This window comes from Labrus mixtus, chromosome 17, assembly GCF_963584025.1.
Source record: "Labrus mixtus chromosome 17, fLabMix1.1, whole genome shotgun sequence".
Lineage (NCBI taxonomy): Eukaryota > Metazoa > Chordata > Actinopteri > Labriformes > Labridae > Labrus > Labrus mixtus.
This window is the reverse complement of record NC_083628.1, coordinates 18,418,768-18,439,159: the sequence shown is the minus strand read 5'-3', so window position 1 is coordinate 18,439,159 and position 20,392 is coordinate 18,418,768. Positions and strand designations below refer to the sequence as shown.

At 43.0% G+C, this 20,392-nt stretch overlaps 1 protein-coding gene across 1 annotated transcript in view; it reads left to right on the top strand.

The window, feature by feature from the left end:
• Positions 1-1,134: 1,134 nt before the first annotated feature.
• Positions 1,135-20,392, top strand: part of ajm1 (apical junction component 1 homolog) — a 142,316-nt gene continuing 123,058 nt past the window's right edge. The window contains exons 1-2 of the mRNA XM_061061401.1: positions 1,135-1,644; positions 14,470-19,177. Of these exons, the coding sequence (XP_060917384.1) occupies positions 14,524-17,802 (3,279 nt within the window). The 5' untranslated portion in view covers positions 1,135-1,644; positions 14,470-14,523 and the 3' untranslated portion in view covers positions 17,803-19,177. The remainder of the gene's footprint in view (positions 1,645-14,469; positions 19,178-20,392) is intronic.

Below are 20,392 nucleotides of genomic sequence, written 5' to 3'. Positions count from 1 at the left end.
TGATGGTGATTTTGGTGATGATGGTGATGAAGGTGATGATGATAGTGATGATGATGAAGGTGATGATGGTGATAAAGGTGATGATGGTGATGGTGGTGATGATGGTGATGGTCGTGATGATGGTGATGATGATGGTGATGGAGATGGAGATGATAGTGATGATGATGAAGGTGATGGTGATGATGATAGTGGTGGTGATGATGGTGATGATGGAGATGATGGTGATGTGGTGATGATGGTGATGATGATAGTGATGGTGGTGATGAAGGTGATGATAGTGATGATGATGGTGATGATAGTGATGTGATGAAGGTGATGATGGTGATAAAGGTGATGGTGGTGATGATGATGGTGATGGTGGTGATGGTGATGGTGGTGATGATGGTGATGATGGTGATGATGACAGTGATGGTGGTGATGATGGTGGTGATGATGATGGTGATGATGGTGATGATGATGGTGATGGTGGTGATGATGGTGATGAAGGTGATGATGATGGTGATGGTGATGAAGGTGATGGTGATAATGATGGTGATGGTGGTGATGATGATAGTGGTGATGAAGGTGATGATGATGGTGATGGTGGTGATGATGATGGTGATGAATGTGATGATGGTGATGAAGGTGATGATGGTGATGATGAAGGTGATGGTGGTGATGATGGTGGTGGTGATGATGATGATAGTGATGGTGGTGATGATGATAGTGATGGTGGTGATGGTGAAGGTGGTGATGATGGTGATGAAGGTGATGGTGGTGATGATGGTGGTGGTGATGATGATGATAGTGATGGTGGTGATGAAGGTGATGATGGTGGTGATGGTGGTGATGATGATAGTGATGGTGGTGATGATGGTGAAGGTGATGATGATAGTGATGGTGATGAAGGTGATGGTGGTGATGATGGTGATGATGGTGATGAAGGTGATGATGGTGGTGATGATGGTGATGATGATGGTGGTGATGATGATGGTGGTGGTGGTGAAGGTGATGGTGGTGATGATGGTGATGATCATGGTGATGAAGGTGATGATGGTGATGATGATGGTGGTGGTGAAGGTGATGGTGGTGATGATGGTGGTGATGATGGTGATGAAGGTGATGATCATGGTGATGAAGGTGATGATGGTGATGATGATAGTGATGGTGATGAAGGTGATGGTGATGATGATGGTGATGAAGGTGATGATGGTGATGATGTCTGTAATCCTGGGCAGCCTCCTGCTGGGAGCATGAATATGCACAACAGATTTCCTTTATGAAAATATGTTCGTCTGAGGCAGACAGATGGAGGAGGAGGTGCTCAGGCGGACTCCTTGGCGGAGGTTTAAAGCGCGCGTGCTTCTGTCAGTGCTGCAGGCTGAGAGAGGGAGAAAGTGAGAGGAGAGAGAGTGAGAGGGGAGAGAGTGAGAGGAGAGGGAGAGAGGGCTGTGGTAGCTGTGGATGGTGCAGCGAGGTTGCGCAGCAATCCACCAACTACGCTCTCTCGCTTCGGGAGGAGGAGAGTGTGACCAATAAGGCGGATATTGCAGCTTTACCTTTTGCACATGTCCGATGTCGTCATTGGGAAACCACTCTCGTTCTGCCTCGGATCATCCGGGAGAAAAGATGGATGAGCAGAGCCAGGGAGCCCGGACTGATGCGGTAAGACATGCAGCTTTTTCCTGATTTACAGCACCGTGTGGTGGAGACACGGCTGCGGGGACACACAGATCCGCTCCCTGCAGCCGTCGAGCTGGACTGTCCCACCTCATTATGTGTCTTTAATTTGACAGAATCGATCAAACATTACGCTCTCGACATCGTGCATCAGTTTTTCTAATCTGTGCACACATCTCAACGTATGAAATGATGCGGTTCGTGCAAAGTGCGTCGTCGTGTGTGTGTGTGTGTGTGTGTGTGTGTGTGTGTGTGTGTGTGTGTGTGTGTGTGCGCGTGCGTGTGTGTGTGCGCGCCTGCATGTTCTGCACACATCAGAGTCGGCTGCAGTCACGTCCCTGCCGGCTCATGTTGGACTAATGTGTCCCCATCCTCGAACACTGACATCATCCTTCAGCAGGACCGAGGCTCCGGGCAGCAGCTCCTCTTCATGCAGCTGCAGACAGGAGATGCTACTACGCAGCGTTTGCTAGCTCTGCGCCTCAATGCGACGTTTGTTCGCTTTGGTGCGTTTCTGTTCGACCCAAGTTCATGTCGTGGAGGCTGAAAGAGGCCCTCAGCTCTGGGCCGGTGCAGCGGGGCGGACGGTGCATGGGTGGTTCTGGTTCTGTCGTGAGGAGAAGGAGAGGACCGGCAGGTTAGCTTAGCCAGCTGCTGCAGAGGTGTGCAGAGGCCACACAGTGTGCACATACATACACTTAGAGCATCATAACCTTGCATTAATTAACCTCATAGCTGAATTAAAACCGATTTCAGAACCTCACACTCACCTTCCCACAGACATCCTCATTATTGATCATTTGATCCATAAATGAAACATTTGTTTGACTGTATCCATCAGAAAACTCTGACAATGTATTTCTAATTTTACCCCAGTTTTTTTTTCTGATATTAATCCTCATTTTTGACCTTCCAAAATAAGCAAACATTTATTTTCAGCAGCATGATTGTGCAACACAGTGACACTAATAGTGAGCAGCTCTGCAGCACCCAAGCGGCCAAAACTGAGTTCTCGTCTCTGAAGACAAGATGAGTGATGGAGAGAGGAAACTGCAGCAGAGGGGAAACACAACTCAACCCGTCTGTGCAGCCCGATCTTCTTTAATCGTCAGTGTTCAGCTTTTATTGCTGTTTCTATTCTATATTCTCCAAAGTTTAAAAAGGCTAGCAGTAAAAACCAGGGTCATGTCAGAGACAGGTGGGGTGTTTTTTGCTCTGAGTCTGTTCATGTCTGTGATCAGATATCACATGTTTATCTATCACTCTTTATTGCGCCAGTTTATAACAAATGTTTTCTTAAGGGCAATAATCGATTAAATTGATGAATCAGATTTTTGGGAAAATCCCGATTCCCTTGGAGCTCCCGTAGTTCACACCCTCCCCTCCCCCCTCGGTGACTCCCTGCAGAGGGTCTGGGTGCTCCCGGGTATGTGACACCTGCAGCCTCAGGTGTTCTGCTAGTGTCTCGGCCTCATCTGTACTTTTGATGAACCCTGAAGTCAGGACCGGTTCTAAGAGGGGGCAAAAGGTTGCACAGCACCCTCGTTTTAAATGTATTCCCCCCATTAATTGAATGGATGCAAAGATATTTTTTTTTCTTTAGTAAGTCATCAAGGCTTTCAAATGATAACAGTGACTCACATCGGGTTCATTACATCCATGATCTGATGGTCATGACAGGTGCACTGTCTGTTCAGCAGGGACCAAATGAGGGACCACTAAGAGAACTAAAGAGAAGTGCAGGTTACTTTTTCAATCCTCCAGTTTGTTTCTGTTCAATTGTATTGATAATATAAGAGCAGGTAAATGACCACACTTTGTTATGTTATCTACAAAGACCAAATCCATCATGAACTCTAAGCAACATTTAGCAAAATTACAGTGGAGAGGAAAAACTTCCTTTAAGAGACAGAAACCTCGAGCTAGTGTTGTAGTCAAGACCAAGACGTACCAGAGACCAGAGTGATCCGAGACCGAGACAAGACCAAGCTATTTAGGGACTGAGACTTTGTCAAGACCAAGACCATAAATATCACAGACTAATCATCATCTTGTTTTTGGGGGCGTGTCACTTACTTAACACCGGGAAGGTTGTGGTCGTAACCGGGGGATAAAAATCAAACTATGGAGGAATTGAAGTTATTTGTTCTTTTAAAAAGAGGCATTTTCCTTCTAATCTCAGTAATGATGTGGACAAATAGCCGATCAGTGGTGGTCTTGATTTGAAATGTCTTCAGTGTATATTTCTACAGCGTCGGTTGGATTATCTGAGCCTGACGAACGCTTTCTGTGCTGCTGACTCAGAGCAGGGGACAGCTTCCAACTCACACACCTCTGATGCAGGACTTGAATGTTCGTCTCCCTTTATGACTCATTTCTGGTGATCGTCATGAACCTTTTAGTTTTTTGTTTTGGATTTTTCTTGCTGTTTCATTCTGGAAGCTGGGTGACGGTCATTAGATGCACATGATGGCGGTGGTACATGAAGGGGCACACGTGACAGGAAAAGAGGCGCACATGTCAGAGTCGATCAGGAACAGAAGCACAGACTACAACATGCAGGGATGGAAAAGAACAGCACGCACCGAAGGCAACAAACGACGAGCTAAACGACCTTTAAGGAGCGGGAAAATCTGATGTATAACCATTACTATCTGTGTGTTAATGATCTAAAGGAAGAAAAAACCAAGCGGCAACCTCCTGTCTTGAAAAATGAAGTGCAAAACCCTGCAGTTCCTCGAGTGTCCACTAGAGGCTGGCTCCAGGAACACAGGAAGTCACATACACACCCATTCTAAAAAGCCTGTTTTTACAGCAGAGATTAACATGTTTACAGCCTGGTTCAAAAAAACAAACAGGTCTGATTAGCTCATGTCTCGATCGACACACACTGTACGGGAGGTGAATGTTTTGATGACTCATCAGTTTTGATTTGATGAAGGATAAGAGTTATTCACAATAAGGCGTGTAGCTGATATGATTGACAGGTGGGCGCGGTGTAACGGTGTGTCAGGAGGTTTAAAACCCGCCTCAGCTCCAGCGCTCAGCCTGTCGTTAGGTTGACTGAAAGTTAGACTGAGACAGCATTTCAATCATGGAGACCGCCATCGATGGGACTCCAGCGCCCCCTGCAGGAACAGATGGGTGACTTCACTCTGGCTTCATCCTTTAATATTTACAGTCTATCTATAGTCTAAACTGTTTTCTAACTTAAACCAAAAGTTCTGCTGCCTCACAGGTATTCATGATTCCCTTTTTAAGTGCAGAAACTGAAAACATGAATATTTTTAAAACCTCTGCACAAAATAACCAAAAACAAGAACAACAGGGTTTCCCAACATCCGCCACAGAAATCTGATTCATGTGTTTAATAATCCAACACACGCATGCTGCAGCTGCTACAGTGAGATTAAGATCTCATAATTATGAGATCTCACAAACAGAAGCTTCATCATCATAATGAGATATAGACGTTGGTGATGTCGTAGAGCGCGCCTGCAGACGGAGCTCAAGTCTCTGACTCTGAACACTTTTGTGACACAAACAGGTCAAGATGTCGTCGTTCGTTCTGCTGACAGATATTCATTAAGGGCCACAGACGATAATCAGTAGCTCCAAAATGAAGATTTAGAAAAACTGAGGCGAGCAATGAGATTAAGAGAGTTTCAGATTGAGTTAAACTTGTTTCCTTCCAGCCGTCGGCTCTCCTCTCATCATCAGATGAGTTAACTGTTCTGATCTCTGTCATGAAAGGTTGCACGCGCTCATTGTGTTAGCTGTAAGCTAAGATCGTGTTTAATGTCAGGCAGAATTACCCCCAGAGGACCAAAGAAAACCAGGGGAAACCTGCACAGGTGACAAGATGTGCGAGAGTGTATTCATTAGACTTCATGCAAGAAAGAGAATAAACTTATGAATGTAGAACTTTAAAAACTGAATGATAATTATGCAATGATTTCCAGTTTCTCATCGATGACTAAATACAGGAGCAATCTGTTTATTTATGTGTTCAAGTACATTTAAATTATTATAATTCTAATAATTATTTTGATATTTGATAGAAAGTTGCCATAGGGTACGTCTTCAAAGGAAGAATGTGCAACTTTTTGATCCAGTAGATGTCGCCCTTGAGCTCCAGCATGAAACCAAAACAAACTTCCTGTTTGGCCACACCTCCTCCATACTGAAGCCTCCGCTCTCCTCCAGAGACACACCTCCAACCCCCCTCAACATGCACTCAAACGAAAAAAGATAAGAGCGAGCGGCGGACAAAACGTCCTCAGCTCGAGCTGCAATCACCCGTGTCCTGCATTGTTGTGTTAGCATGCTAATGTTAGCGCTCTTTAGTTAGCTTTTAGCTTCACATTGCATGTAAATGAGCGTGATCTAAAAACTCTTACTAACATCCAAATAATCAGTGAGTATGTTCTTCTTCTTCTCTCTAGTTCTTGACTAAAACAGCTTTTATACACAAGGGGAGGAGCCGGCCGTCCCGTTCATGTAAACACGACTCTGACAACAACACAGCCAGCGGGACTCGAGCTTCTCACTCATTGTAGACAGTCATGACTCAGAGACACATTTACACAAGAGATACTGGATTTATGACATATTTATGTGTCGCACATTCTTCCTATAAAACTGATGAACAAACATCAATAAATACTCTTTCATGCATGAATACATTCCTGCTAATTCTTCAGTGGGGACCGTTGGCAGCTCGTTGTTCTTCATGTTGACAGAGTTTCATTGTTCAGGTTGATCGTGCACGCTCTGATGATCGGAAGAAGAACAGCTGACTCGTCATTCCTCCACACTGACCTTTGGTCCAGAATGTATTTTATGTGTAAATTAGCATCAGAGCAGCAGAACGACAGGCTGATGTATTAGAGAGCACAGGTCGTATAAGAAATGCAGCTGAAGGGTCTCGGGGCTGCAGATTTATCCCCGCTGAGCCTCGTACATCAGAAAACACTGACGAGACTCAGGAGGCAACTCTGCAAATGGATGCGGGAAACGGAGCAGGAAGCAGCGCTTATAGAGCTGAAGAGTCAGCTCGCCCGCTCACATGTAATGGCACACTTCAGTCAGGAGGCGAGTGAGGATACTCAGAGGAATCAGGAGCTGAAAGCGAACAGATGGAGCACCAGCACTGATGGGGAGACTCTTTATGACACAGAGAGAATTCAGAACCTTTTCTTTCCCTCGGACATGTGAGGAATGTTTCTGGACATACAAGACTTTAGGATGTTAAAAGAGAACATGGAGTCGAATTATGAGACAATATCCAGAATTTATTTAAGTCGAAACAACCTATAGTGTTTTAGTCAAGACCACACACACCGAGACCAAGACATACCCGAGACCAGAGTGCTTCCAGACCGAGTCAAGACCAAGACCAAGACCAACGCAGGGCAAGACCAAGTCAAGACCATGACCATAAATATCACTTAAAACTCACCATCTTGTGTGCAAGGAGGCGTGTCACTCCCTTAGGAATTGTTGTGGACAAAGTTGATATGGTATCGTTAGTAAGACTCTTTCTTGATTTTGATTGGCTGAAGAAGGATAAGTGGTAACGATGAGCGCTGCTTGGTTCCAAATGTTGTTTTCACAGCGACAAAATAGAGCGGACACCGAGGGTGTACTTGTGCTCAGAGTGGTGAACTGCATTAGTCTGATGTAGAATATTGGCACAGCCGGTGCAAACAAAACAAGGTTAGTGGATACATTTACAGATCTAACTCTGGAAGTCAAGGGGCGCTGGATAGCCTAGCGGTTAAGTGTCCCATGTACAGAGTTTTTTTTTTTTTTTCGAAAAATCCTGGTTAAAGTCGGAGTGAAGGATTTGCGTTCTAACATGCAGCTCACCATGAACATCTCAGGACGTTTATCTGAGTTTGTGTGTGAAAGCACTAATAGAAATACTTCTTTTTAACATGAAAACTCCGGTATTTAGACCAAATTAAACATGCAGCACATTTCTGTTGGTCTTCAGCTCATGGCATGTTGAGCCGTTTTCAGATCTGCACTCCTGAAAATATCATCTGCACAAGAGAATATCCGACTGTATGCTCACATCAGCTCACTCAGACTTAATGCGGAAAAAATACTTGGAGGCTGGAGGAGAAAGTCTGGGTGAAGTCCGAGGGTAAAAATTGGATGTTTGCGTTCACACATGCAGCTTCTCCGGCAAATATCTGGAGTTTTTCAGGAGTTTTCTGCAAGTGTGAAAGCCCTATTTGTTAGGGTTTAAGAGACATGCATGTGCACCCAGAATGACCAGAACTGATGGTGATTATCAAGTACATTTGATACGTTTACACATAACCTTTTGTTCCTGTGCTGCCTTCTACTTGTTTGACTTACTTCATGCACCAAAGTTTCACAAATAACTCACACCTTCAATTTTTAAAACTAGAACAATGTTGTTCAGTATCTTGTTCCTGCGGTGACAAAGCCAGCCTCACTCTGTTCTCATGTGGGTGAGATTTAAGGCCAGCACTGAGGCTACCTCTCACTCTCCTGGCCCGGTTTAAAGGGACCTGAATACGACAGTTTCATATCCTCTCAGGCTTGAAAGGCCCAAATTATCTGACCCTCGACTAACAGCTTCTTTATCCGCAGCGCTGTGGGTCACGGAGCACTCACAAAGCTCAGCTCGCTCGCTGAGCTTTAATGGAGCTAGCTACCCTTTCTTAGCATTTTGCTAAGTATCACTGCCTCTCTCTTTGACACAGTATAGTTATTCGCCTGACTCCCCCTGCTAGCTGTATCAGCAGCAGAGAGGCAGAATGACACATAACCTAATTCCTGCTGGGAGCGACACAGTGGAAGACATCGTCCTTTTCTCCCCTGCTCTGACCTTGTTGCTCACTATTCTTTTTGCATGCATTATCGTACAACAGCTGTTTGAAAAGGTTGTAAGGTCTTTAGACACACTTTGCAAGCATTGCATGATTTACACACCGCTTCCTGCCTTATTGCCTACGAGTATTATTTCACTTTACAACATGCACTCTGTTGTCTTGGTACACTTGGTTTGCTTTCAGTGCTTCACTGTTTAGGTACGTCCTTCTGCAAACATTGCATTGATTCTGAAAAGTTTGGCATCCTGAATGCTGACCAAACCGTCAATTAGCCTCAGTCGATGACCCTTATCATGTAATAGTATCTGTTTATTGAAGTGATAACAGATAAACCTAGCATGATAACTCTCCATTTGTCAATGATCACACTCAGGGGCGTGTCCAGACTTTTTAACTGAGGTGGCCCACCTGAGCCACTGACTTTGAGGTAGCATGAAGTTTCTGCAAACACACAAATTAATTGAATATATTAAACCCGTCTTCTTTCTCCATTAATGAACTGTACTTGTAAGCGTCACAATTTTCCAACATATGCATCTTCTTAGCTTATTTCTTTGAGGACTCAAAAAAAAGATGTACAAGTCACAATTTCAAGTTCTTAGAAAACTGCATGCAAACTCTTGCACGCTGTTTACTTTGCAATAATACATTTTGATACCCAAATGTAGCTAATAAATGCTTTGCAAGGTAGGCAGTGTGCAAGAAATTTATTTACAGCATTTATTTACAACTGAGAGAACTAAGCAGCGTTTTGCAACACCAACAGAATACTTTATTTTAACTTGAGCCCCCCCTCTAATAAAGTATATCATAGTTTGGGATTTTGGGGTGGCACCCGGGGTGGCTATTCAAACTTCAAGGGGGGCCCATGCCACCCCGTGGTCACACCGCTGATCTCACTTCAGTCCGCAGTCTTTGCCTCATATGAAAGATTCATTTGTGTGTGTTGTGTGTATCGCTGTGTGCATGGCGTGCAATATGCGGCATCTTGTGTGTGAATCTGAGCTCGACACAGAATTGGTCATATTTGAGAGGACCAGTCGTGCACCGATCACGTCCAGTTCTGGTCACCAGCAGTTCAGTTCTTTTTACAAAAAATCCAACCTAGAAGTACAAATTAAGCCACATAATTTGTTTTTCTGCATCAATTTAGGACAAGATATGTCTGATTTTGGGGATGTTGCAGAGGTGAAAGTCTAGACCAGATATAAACTGGATTCTGCTTCTGTCACACTTTGTACATTCACACACATAGCGGCGGATATTTCCAAGTAGCGTCCGTATATAGCTGCTAACATGATTGAATTACAAGGGACGGCTTATCACTGTCACAAACACAAAAATGAATGGATCAAGTTGGATCCATTCTCACAGCTCTCTGTCTGTAAGTTCTGCTGCTCATGACGTACAGCCACCAGATTCTTTTAAACTTCGGCTCCCGATGGGTTTGAGTCATTACGTCAACTCTCAGTGTTTCTACCTCTGAGTCAGAGCTGCACAGCCTGAGTATGAGCACATCGCACGTGTACTGTTTGTTTTCTTCTTCTGTGGTAAATGTTTGTGTCCCTTTACTGTGTCTCTTAACCTTCTTGTTAACATCACACAGCCAATAAGGCGCTGAACTTCTGATTTTCAATAAAGAATAAAATGGGTTGAAATTGGACAGAAAATCCCCAACCACTCTGATCAGGATTTCTGTCCTTCTGGGAACCCTGAAATGAACAATTTATCAAAATAACAAAACAAAATTGTGCAGAGGCTTTTTAGGTCGGGTACAATCACTTCTATCTGAACCACTTCTCTTGCCCGCTTCCATCACTGCAACACCTGTTGACCTGATAACTGCTCTCATATCTGACAAACCGAGGGGCGTCCAAAACGGCCGTGTGGGGGTGTCTTAAAACCGTCTACCTTCTCTGGTCCAAACAAATCCAGATCATTCAGGACCAGAATCTAAAGTTAGAAGGAGGACATACTGGCTGCTGCATTGTTGTCAGAGAAGTCAGCACTTCAACATAGCATGTTTCCTTAATGTCTGATCATATAGTAAAGTCACTTTATCATTTCACTCACTACACATCTCACTGATTGGACCTTCATTATTGCAACTTAAATATTTTGATTGAAAGTCTTCCTTTAGTTGTCAGTCACAGAGGCTCAACTTTCATTGTGGGCAGCAAGAATAAAAACAACAGCATCACTTTTCTGGCCGTTGAACCGCTCTACGATTCCCTTTACTTGGCTGATACTCAACTCAGAAACAGACCCAGACAGACTTGGCTGTTTAAACACATTTAACATGCAGCGTGGGGACTGCACGAGTCACAATGCAAAGTAAGACGATAAAACACAACGTGGTAACAAATGGGGCCGTCATGGTGTAGTCTTGAACACTGATGTTGGGGGAGGGGACGTTTCGAGGCGATGAATTAGTTTTGCCGGGGAGTCAGACATTTTCTACGGTGTTTATTGCCAATGGTGCAGTGTTGCGGTGAGAGCTTTGCTCAATAGAAAATACCCACAATGCACCATAAAAACAGAGCTCAGTGCTCACTGACCAGAAGTAACACTTTTGCACATCCTCAGAGACGTGACATCCATTATCCCCCATCGTCTTTCACTACGAGGGACCAGTTTGAGGCTTGAGCAGCCCTTCAGTTTTAGATTCCAGGTGTTATAAACTAGAGAGTAACTCGACCTATATAACCATAAATGGAAAAAACATACATTACTATAAGCACAGGGATTAAGTCGCTGCCAGTGATGTCATGTGTAAAGCCTCAGAAGCTCCCTCAGGGTGTTTGTAGGAGAGCTGACAGACAGAGTGTGAAAGCAGAGTAACACTTTCTGCATGCAGACATTTGGGAGGGTAAGACTTCAGCCAATCACAGCCAACCTTCAAAGTGAAATTATACTAGTCTTTGAAATTGCCTCTCAATCTCCTTATTGCCATGATGGTGAAATAGTTGATATGTCCCCTGCATGCATATCAAATATTATTAGTTACAGGGTAATGGGGGAACTGATGGATTTCTGGGGGGATAAATTAGTTTTGTTTATGTAGTTCTCTGTGATATGACCTAAAAATAAAATCCTGACACACCAATTCATGATTTGAATGGACTGGAAGCTGCTAACGTGAGCTGCTTTTATCAGGTATTTTCAGTGGGCAGGTGTTTGTTGGATTATGCTGGAAATATAAACCATTGGCTGATGACTGACCGCTTATTTAAAAAACCTGTTTATAAAAGGGTGTAGGTTTATTAGGGGGCTTTCTGTGCTTGATTTTAGAGATAGGACAGGGGAGAGTCAGAAATCAGGAAGAGAGATAGGGGGTTTAACATGCAGGAAATGAGCCACAGTTCGGATTCCAAAACCCGAGCTGCACGCTTGGCGGACTATAGCCTCTGTACATGGGCGTGTATACTAACCACTAGGCAACCGACGCCTCCGCACTTTGACTTTTTGAAGTCACTTAAATTAATCTGAATTTCCCTGAACCTCAACTGAACTTTTGACTGTTCTGGGTTTTTCAAAATGATATTTACAAATGTTCTTTGGCTGCAATTGCCACAGGATGTTAGGGAGACATCAGCCATGTCTACACCATAATCATCCTCCATCTGCTGCTGTCTTAGCATCTGCTCGACCAGTTGCTCGATCTGGGTCAGCTCCCTGTCCCGAGGTGGTCTCAAACAGGTTTCAGCAGCTTGTACTTTTTAATTATCATTACAGCAGAATTTGAATTATCTGTGATCCCTCTCTTTTACTCCTCTGCAGTCACTTTACAAACCTTTCAATGAATACACATTATAATTTTATGAGTAACATGCGCCTGGATTTTTCTTTTGCTGAATTAATACAGCATGAGTAAACGCCTTGAAATGACATTTCTTAATGAGTTTTCTCTGCTTCAGAATCAGCCGGTTTCTTCTCTCCTCTGGCTGTTCATGACAAATCTCACCACTCAGCTGCATCTCCCAGACATGCACACTGCCTGTCACTTTTCATCTGCTTGCTTTTGAAATGATATGTTAAATTCATGCAGATGGGGAATGCAGTCAGTGAGATCAGAGGAAACAAACAGCATAATTTATCAGTCACCAAGCTACAATTCCCGAGTGACTTTCACCAATTAAAGGCTGTTTACTGTATTTTGTTGTTCCTCTGCTCAACATAATACTATCTAATTTATTGTATAGAAAGAGTGAGACTTTTTTTAATAATGACTAAAATTTGAAACCATCAACATTTAAAAAAAGAAACAGTGCCACTTAGTGCAGGTAACTCTCCATCGGGTGTGAAATGTATGGGGGGCAGGTGTGTAGGCAGCACCCAACCTACCAACACTCCTGGTAAAAGTTGGACGGGTAACGCATGCTTCCAAATGGGCAACCCCAAAGACATGAAAGACACAAATTCCCAACACACAAGATTATTTTTTTTCAACGAGGTGTGTCATTCTTGTAACACTATTTGTGAAAGCCAATCAGCACCAATCAATCATCATTTACGGGACTTGATTTTTAGTGGTTAGCTGTTGGCCTGTAACTTCCATTGGGTTGCAGAAGAATTTTACGTGTTTTGTTGCAATGTCGAAATTTAAGGGATAAATATCTTGAACATTTGAAACATTTGAACTGGCTATAAGAGCCAACACAATGCTTATTATTGCTTGATGTCATCATTCAGATTAGCTCATGTATTTATATTTGGCCGTTTTGATGCCACTGCAATTATTGCAGACAGTACGAAGACAAACCTCATCAGAGGAACTTTTTATAGCCTTCAAATGAATGTCTTGTTTCTGAGACGACAGAAAAATATGAGATGCATCTCAGAATAGATGTTTCATTCTTCCCTTCAAAGTTGAATAACCCCAGGATAATTCAGTGTGTTTGTAAGTGATGAAGCTGTGAATCTTTGGAAGCTCTAAGTGTGAGTCTCTGGAAACAGATTGCGTAGATCCCCCAATTCTAACTAAGCAAACTAGTTTAAGTGATGAGTTTTTTCAAAAATATAACCTCCAACCACCTCAGTACATTAATGTTGCTAAGGTATTGGGGATGGGGTTATAAGCTATAGGAAACTATAGATGGATTACAGTAGTTGTATTATCACCCAAAGTACCAAAAAACTAAAGGTCGCCTTTTGTTGTCCGCAGTCTCGACCAAGTCCAAAGACTGAAAAATATTCGGAAAATTATTCAATTGACATTTTTATTTTTTTTAAATGGATATCTGATATCAAAAGTTATTTATGAATACAACAAGGTTGATGTTGTATCAATGAGAACATACAATTCCATATCAGTGTTTTAAATTCACTCTCAATTACTTAATTGGCATAAATGCACAACAGTGACTAAATTGTGTTTTTCGCTCCGTGTTTTATGTGCTCATCTGTAACCCCACTGATGTGTCTAAGTATGATTAATGAAAATAACATACCTCTACTTCTGTAATAGGGCTTTCAAGTTAACTGCAGCAAGTGCCTGACCGATTCAAAATATATAGTGCTGCAAGAGTACCAAAAGTTTCTATACTTTAGAAAGTTCTAGCTGCAGAGCAGGGTCTTTTGGGGGTATAAAATATTGTCCCTGAAACTAAATTAGGAACCTGGTCCTTTCATTGAAAATGCAACAAGTTCCTGCTATGGTTCCTAGTTTGGGGAGAGAGAGAAACATGGCATACCAAATTCTATAACCAACCTACCATGGTCTCAAAACTTTTTTAGTTCCAAAAACAAACCCGCCAGTTTAATATGTTGCAAAAATCATGAACATTTACATTTCGTAATAATTATGCAAAAGTTTAATCGAGTGGCTGACCTGCGAACGAGTTGTCCATTATTGTTCCAATTACTTCTACATATATAGGTGATGTTATTATTTTGTATTGGATAAATGTCACTGACTGATATTCTCTCTGTATCCCTCCAGGCCACATCAACATTGAAGCAACTTAATGGAGAAAACTAGAGGAGTCTCTTTAAGATGACACGCACAGACCCGCCTGACATACTGGTATCAACTGTGCATCAAGATATAAAAGTGGTCCCCATTTCTTCACACTACAAGTCCTTGCAACCCTCCAAACAATGTGATTCCAGAAATTACAGCAAACTGGAGGACAGAAAGAGCAAATTTAATAAGAGGCACTGCCGTACCTTTGACTATAGGTCATTGGAGTACCCAAAATCCAACAAATACTCAATGGATTCCCCATACAGGAAGGCCGATAGGCATGCGGCCAACCCAGATGTTGCCTGGAATGCCTTGGGCCGTCAGCAGAGATATCGTTTCTCTGCGCCGGATATTTTCAGCCATAGGTTAACTCCTCAACCGATGGCTGCAGAAATGCCCAGTGAGGTAGTTGTCCCAGAACAAAAAAGAAGGACCAGGTCAAAAAGTGCCCCTCGGGTCCAGACAAGTCTAACTCCTGTGTCTTTTGAAGGGTCTTCTTCTTCAGGGAGGAAAGGAAGGGAGTCCCAAAGGGCTTCAAGAGACTCTCGCTGGAGACCGGAAGTATCACCGCGTAGGGAATCATCCTATGCAGCAACAAGGGCTCATATGCATGAAGTCCATCCTATTAAGTTGCAACCTCAAATCGGAGACAGCAGTAAATATTCATCTCACTATGCTGCTGATCATTCAGAGGATGGGGGGCTGGATAAACCAGCAACTAGTCCTCATGTCAGATGCAGGGTAGACATCAAACCTGATGATGCAGCACTACTTCATTCAAGACATAAACAGGCTACACCTCATGTGGATATACCCTGGCAGAGACATCACAGTGGGGGGAGTAGGAGTCTGACAGTGCCACGCCACTTCTCCTACTCTCGAACACCAACTCCCACTGATTCTTTAGGTACAGAGAGTAGGCAAGCTTACCAATATTCCCGCAGCATGCCAAATAGTTACTTACAACCCATGGAGATCCCCTTGCAAAGAATGCCTTCATCAGGTGATTACTATGGTCGGGAACGCAGAGCTCATTCCAGTCCTAATGTGCCAACCAAGTTCTTTTATGCAGATGACCCGGGGAGATATGTGACCACAGCTCCTCCTCAGCCAAGTTCTTACATTCATGATGAACGTTACACACCAGGACAAGCATATACGCCAAAAGTGCAATATGTTCAAGATCCAAGGACTCGAATGGTGCATGCTGTAGCTACAAGACCTTATTATCCTGAGGTGGAGACATATCCTTACTCTGTGCAGACAGGTTATCCCAAACCCTATGCAGCCAGTGAGCCAGGGCCATACATCATACAGACACCTCCAGCAAGGATATTTTATGGGGATGATCCAAGGTCTTATCAAGTCCAAACTGCTCCGCCAAGGTTTTATTATTCCAGCGACATGTATGCAATGCCCCCAGAGCATCATATTCCAGCAAGGGCTTATTACACAGAGGGCCGGAGACATGCTAGAGTCGTTCAGCCACAATCAGATGACTGGTATGGCTCAGAAGCATCCGGTTATTCCACCAATCCTGCCTCTTATGTATCTCAAGGCACTCCAACTAGAGTCCGTCAGGACCCTGTCTCAACATCCTGGTATGCCAGTCCATGTGTAGAACCTCAAAGAATTGCCGCAGAGTCCAAGTCCTACTCCAGGTCCTGGGACAATATTCTAAACTCTCGTGTAGAAAGAGAGCAACCTCTTCCTGTTCAGCGCGGTCAGAGCTATGACGATCTTCTTGAGTCCAGGAAGCCTGCAGGAGCCAAAAGTGACAAACCACAACCGGTGGTAGTCAATCTCTCCAGTTCACCAAGACGCTACGCAGCTTTATCTATGTCTGATAACTCTTTAATTGACAAAAGCCCAACAGAGGCAGCAAAGAGCCCTACGAGTAAACTCTGGTTTGTAACTCCTGAGATAACAATCACTGATAATGACATGCGGCCAGGGAAACTTAACAAGGCTGACGGACGATCTGCCAGTTGGGACGTTCTTGACTCCAGAAGCACTGAGGGTCCTGAACCATTTCAACATGACTTCCAAAGCTCAACCAAAGAGAAGACACATGACAACGCCTCACTACAGCAAAGCCTTGAACAACTTGATGAGCTTTTGGCAGATCTGGTGACTGATTACAAGCCGCCCAGTAGAAGGGCAAGTGAGGACATTTTGGATCAACTAAAGAAGTTAATTGATGAAGAAGAAGCAGTATCCCTGTCAAGAAAGAGCTCAAGGGCAGGTACAGATGAACCACCTCCTCTGGACAAACAGCCAACTTCAATAAGGATAAACCCTGATACTTTCCGAGACATGGACGCAGCCAGTGATGCCATGAAGAGTGCAGATGAGTGCTCCCCAGATCAGAGCCCAGATGAGGACGATACAATGATGTGCTCCAACAACAAATGCCGGAGGACAGAGACCCTTTTCAATGCTTGCCTATACTTTAAATCCTGCCACAGCTGCTACACCTACTACTGCTCTCGTAACTGTCGCAGGGAGGACTGGGACATTCACAAAGAAAGCTGCCTGTATGGAAGAATTGGCAGCACATGCCGTCACATCATCAAACACTGCCGGGAGACTGTTGAAGTCCACAAAGCCTTCTCCCGTATTGCCAAAGTTGGCTACCTTTCTCGAGGCAGAGGAGTTCTCTTCCTTGGATTTCCAAACCCTTCGTCGTCCAGTAGCTTCCTGCAGTATGGCCTGGATAGTCTACCTATGTCGCCTACATACCTGTCCCTCCGGGAGCTCGAAGGCTTCAGGGACAACCTGGGAGAGTACTGTAAGGAGCTGCAGGAAGCTGGTAAAGAGTACGACCCAAATGAATGTTTCATCTTGAATGTATCTATTGCTGTCGGTGACCAACTGCCCGATGGACCATCGCCAAGGAACCAAGCTCCAACTGTGAGAAAATATGCAAAGGTGGCACTGGCTTCCTTCAGTCCAGAGAGGAAGGTTCACAAGAAAGAGAGTGACATGGAAACACTGATCCTCACGCCACCTCCAGGAACAGCAGATATCGACAAAGAGGGAGAGGAAGGCAGAAAGGCCAGAGAAATCTGTTTCATCAATATACAACGGGAGTTAAGGATTCGAGGGGTTTTCCTACGCCACGAATACCCACAGGTGTATCAGCAGCTCTGTGAGTTTGTGGAATGTAACAGAAGGTTCACGCCCACAACTATTTATCCTATTGATAAGAGGACCGGTAAACAGTTTATGTGCATGATAATGGCTGCCTCTGAGCCCAGGACTTTGGACTGGGTCGGCACCCCTCATCTCCTCGATGACATTATTTAAGTGCACCTTTTGTTGTAAATATATATGTATAGAAATACATATATATTGTTACACATATTTATATATCAATCCAATTACAAACATTTGTAGATAAGTATTTTGTTATCAAAATGAAATATATTCATGTGTGCTTGGTCAGTATTATTCTTTTTCAGAATATTTCCTGTCAGGTGCAGAATGAGTACAGTGCATTTTTTTATTTCAGTCTTTTTACCAAGTACGATTTTTTTATCCGACACGAGTCATTTATCTGTTTTCTGGTCATTAACTCTTTCGACACATTCCCTTTGTTGGGGATGATCTTAACTGACATGCTGGTATTTTTTTGTAATTATTAACATCACCTTTGAAACGTAGTCTCTTTAAATTAGGAAGCTCATCTCCAAGTGAGTACAACACAACTATTTTACACGACTAACGGTATATCAGGCGGAAACTATTAAACGTTATTTTCTTAGCTATTTAAATACTTTCTATGCAAAGTTGCTTCATGAGTTAAGAACCACATTCCTGTAGAAGGAGGTTGTGACAGTTTTATGATATAATATATATAACATACTATATGATGTAACATTATATTAAATTATATATTATTTATTATTACATCTGTTAAGAAAGTCTATGTTGGAATTCAGATAAAATATTTAAAGTTTTGATGACAACGTGAATCCTCATCATGACAGAATAATGAAAAAGAGACGGGTGTGCTACTTGAAACAACTATTTTAAAAAAGGCACAACTTCTAATGTTGCTTGTCAGGCGAACTGTACTGATTGTTATCGTTTTCCACTTTAAGTCTAACGGTGTACTCTGGAACTACTGGAGCACTACCGGACTTAAAAGCAACGTCCATAATGGATACTGATATGGTGCCAGTGACCAGCCACACAGTAGGTGTCGGCCTGTACTGTTCAGTTATAAACACTGTGAATAGTGAGAGTCATCTACTACAAAAACAAGAAATCATGCAATTTCCTATAACACTGAAGTTGATGAGTTGTATTTTTAGATATATTTACGGATACAAATATATGAATTAGCATCAGGAGTTATTGTCTATAGAACAAGGTGAGCCAGGTTTGGCACAGTAGCTATATGGTACATAAATGCTTGAAGAAGACAGTAGTTGTGTATTTGTGCTGCACTAGGTTTATTACATGTGTGATTTTATATTGTCCCCTTTGGTTTTAGCTAACCCGTACCCATTGCATTGCATCTTCGGTTGCAGAATACATTCTTCAGTGCAACAAAGCCTCATCTCTCCAGATACTTTTCTTTATTTGTTTGTTATTACTCCCAAATTTGCTGCCAGTTTTAAGGCCCTGACACACCGCGCAGACGGCAAAGAACTAGTGGCGACGAAGGCCGACTGGCGTCGCCTCACGTCGCTAGAACACACCGCAAAGACTACAGCCAACGGCCAACCATAATGTACGTTTTGCGCATGCGTGAGAGGAAATAACTCTGTAATCGTCATTCCAAAAAGGGGAAACGGACGAGGACGGAGAAGAATGCGGATAAATAAACCGTTGCTATGATACGAGAAGACCATTTTCACACCGCTGTTGCTAGGCACTCATAATAAAGGTTCTACTAATTGAGAATAATGTCTGATAAAAAGTGGAAGTCGTTTACTTGCTTTCAACACTTCCGTTTTTCTTCTCGTGCACTGATTCGCTTAGCTAACAGCCAATCAGAGTGATTCCTCTCACCAACTGCTCCAATGCTGACGAAAACGGCAGACGGGTGCCAACGGGTAGCGACGGAGCAAGACACACCGCAAAGACTAGATCGATGATCACCTCGGTGTGTCAGGGCCTTTAAAGAACCAACAGTGAAATTGGAACTTATATTAATCCAAGAATAAAACTGAACCAATAGAAATTGTTTTATTTGCAGACGACTCTACATATCTCGAAGACATGAAGGATCATTTATCAATCAGTAAATACTAAATCAACTGTTTTCCCTAATCCATGCTTACTCCCATGTAGTCAAATGTGGCAGTTTGGTTATGGTGAAAAACGTCAAAATATGACCCTGATACTATCTCTCTAGTGCCATCTCTGGAGGAATCCTGGAAACAATCAGCTATCATGATGACAAGATAGACTCCGGGATCAATGCTTTAATATTTGGACTACAAAAAGCCAACACAACACAATGGCAACACATATATCTTCTTATCTTAATTCTTTAATGACAAAAAAGGTTTAGGTCTGTTCAAAGTCAGGATTTACTTAAAAAAGAGCATGCAAAGTCCTGCACACTTTCTAACTTGCAAAAGCATTAATTCGCTGTGTTTTGGTCCAGAACATTACCAGTTAGTTCATTGCAAGTAGGACAGACTTTCAATTACTTACTGATGCACCGTCTGTCTGTTGAAATAAATGTGCAAGGTACTTATTTACATTTAAAGTAAAAACAAAAGAAAATATGTTACATTCACGTGTAAAGAAAACTAATGTCAGCCTTTTGCAAAAAGTCCTACCTCTGACATGGCAAATAGCCAATCACAATTTAGGATTTTTGGGGTGGCCGATCAGATTTCAAGTGGCCCCTTTCTATTCCTTGCTACCCCCTCTCGAC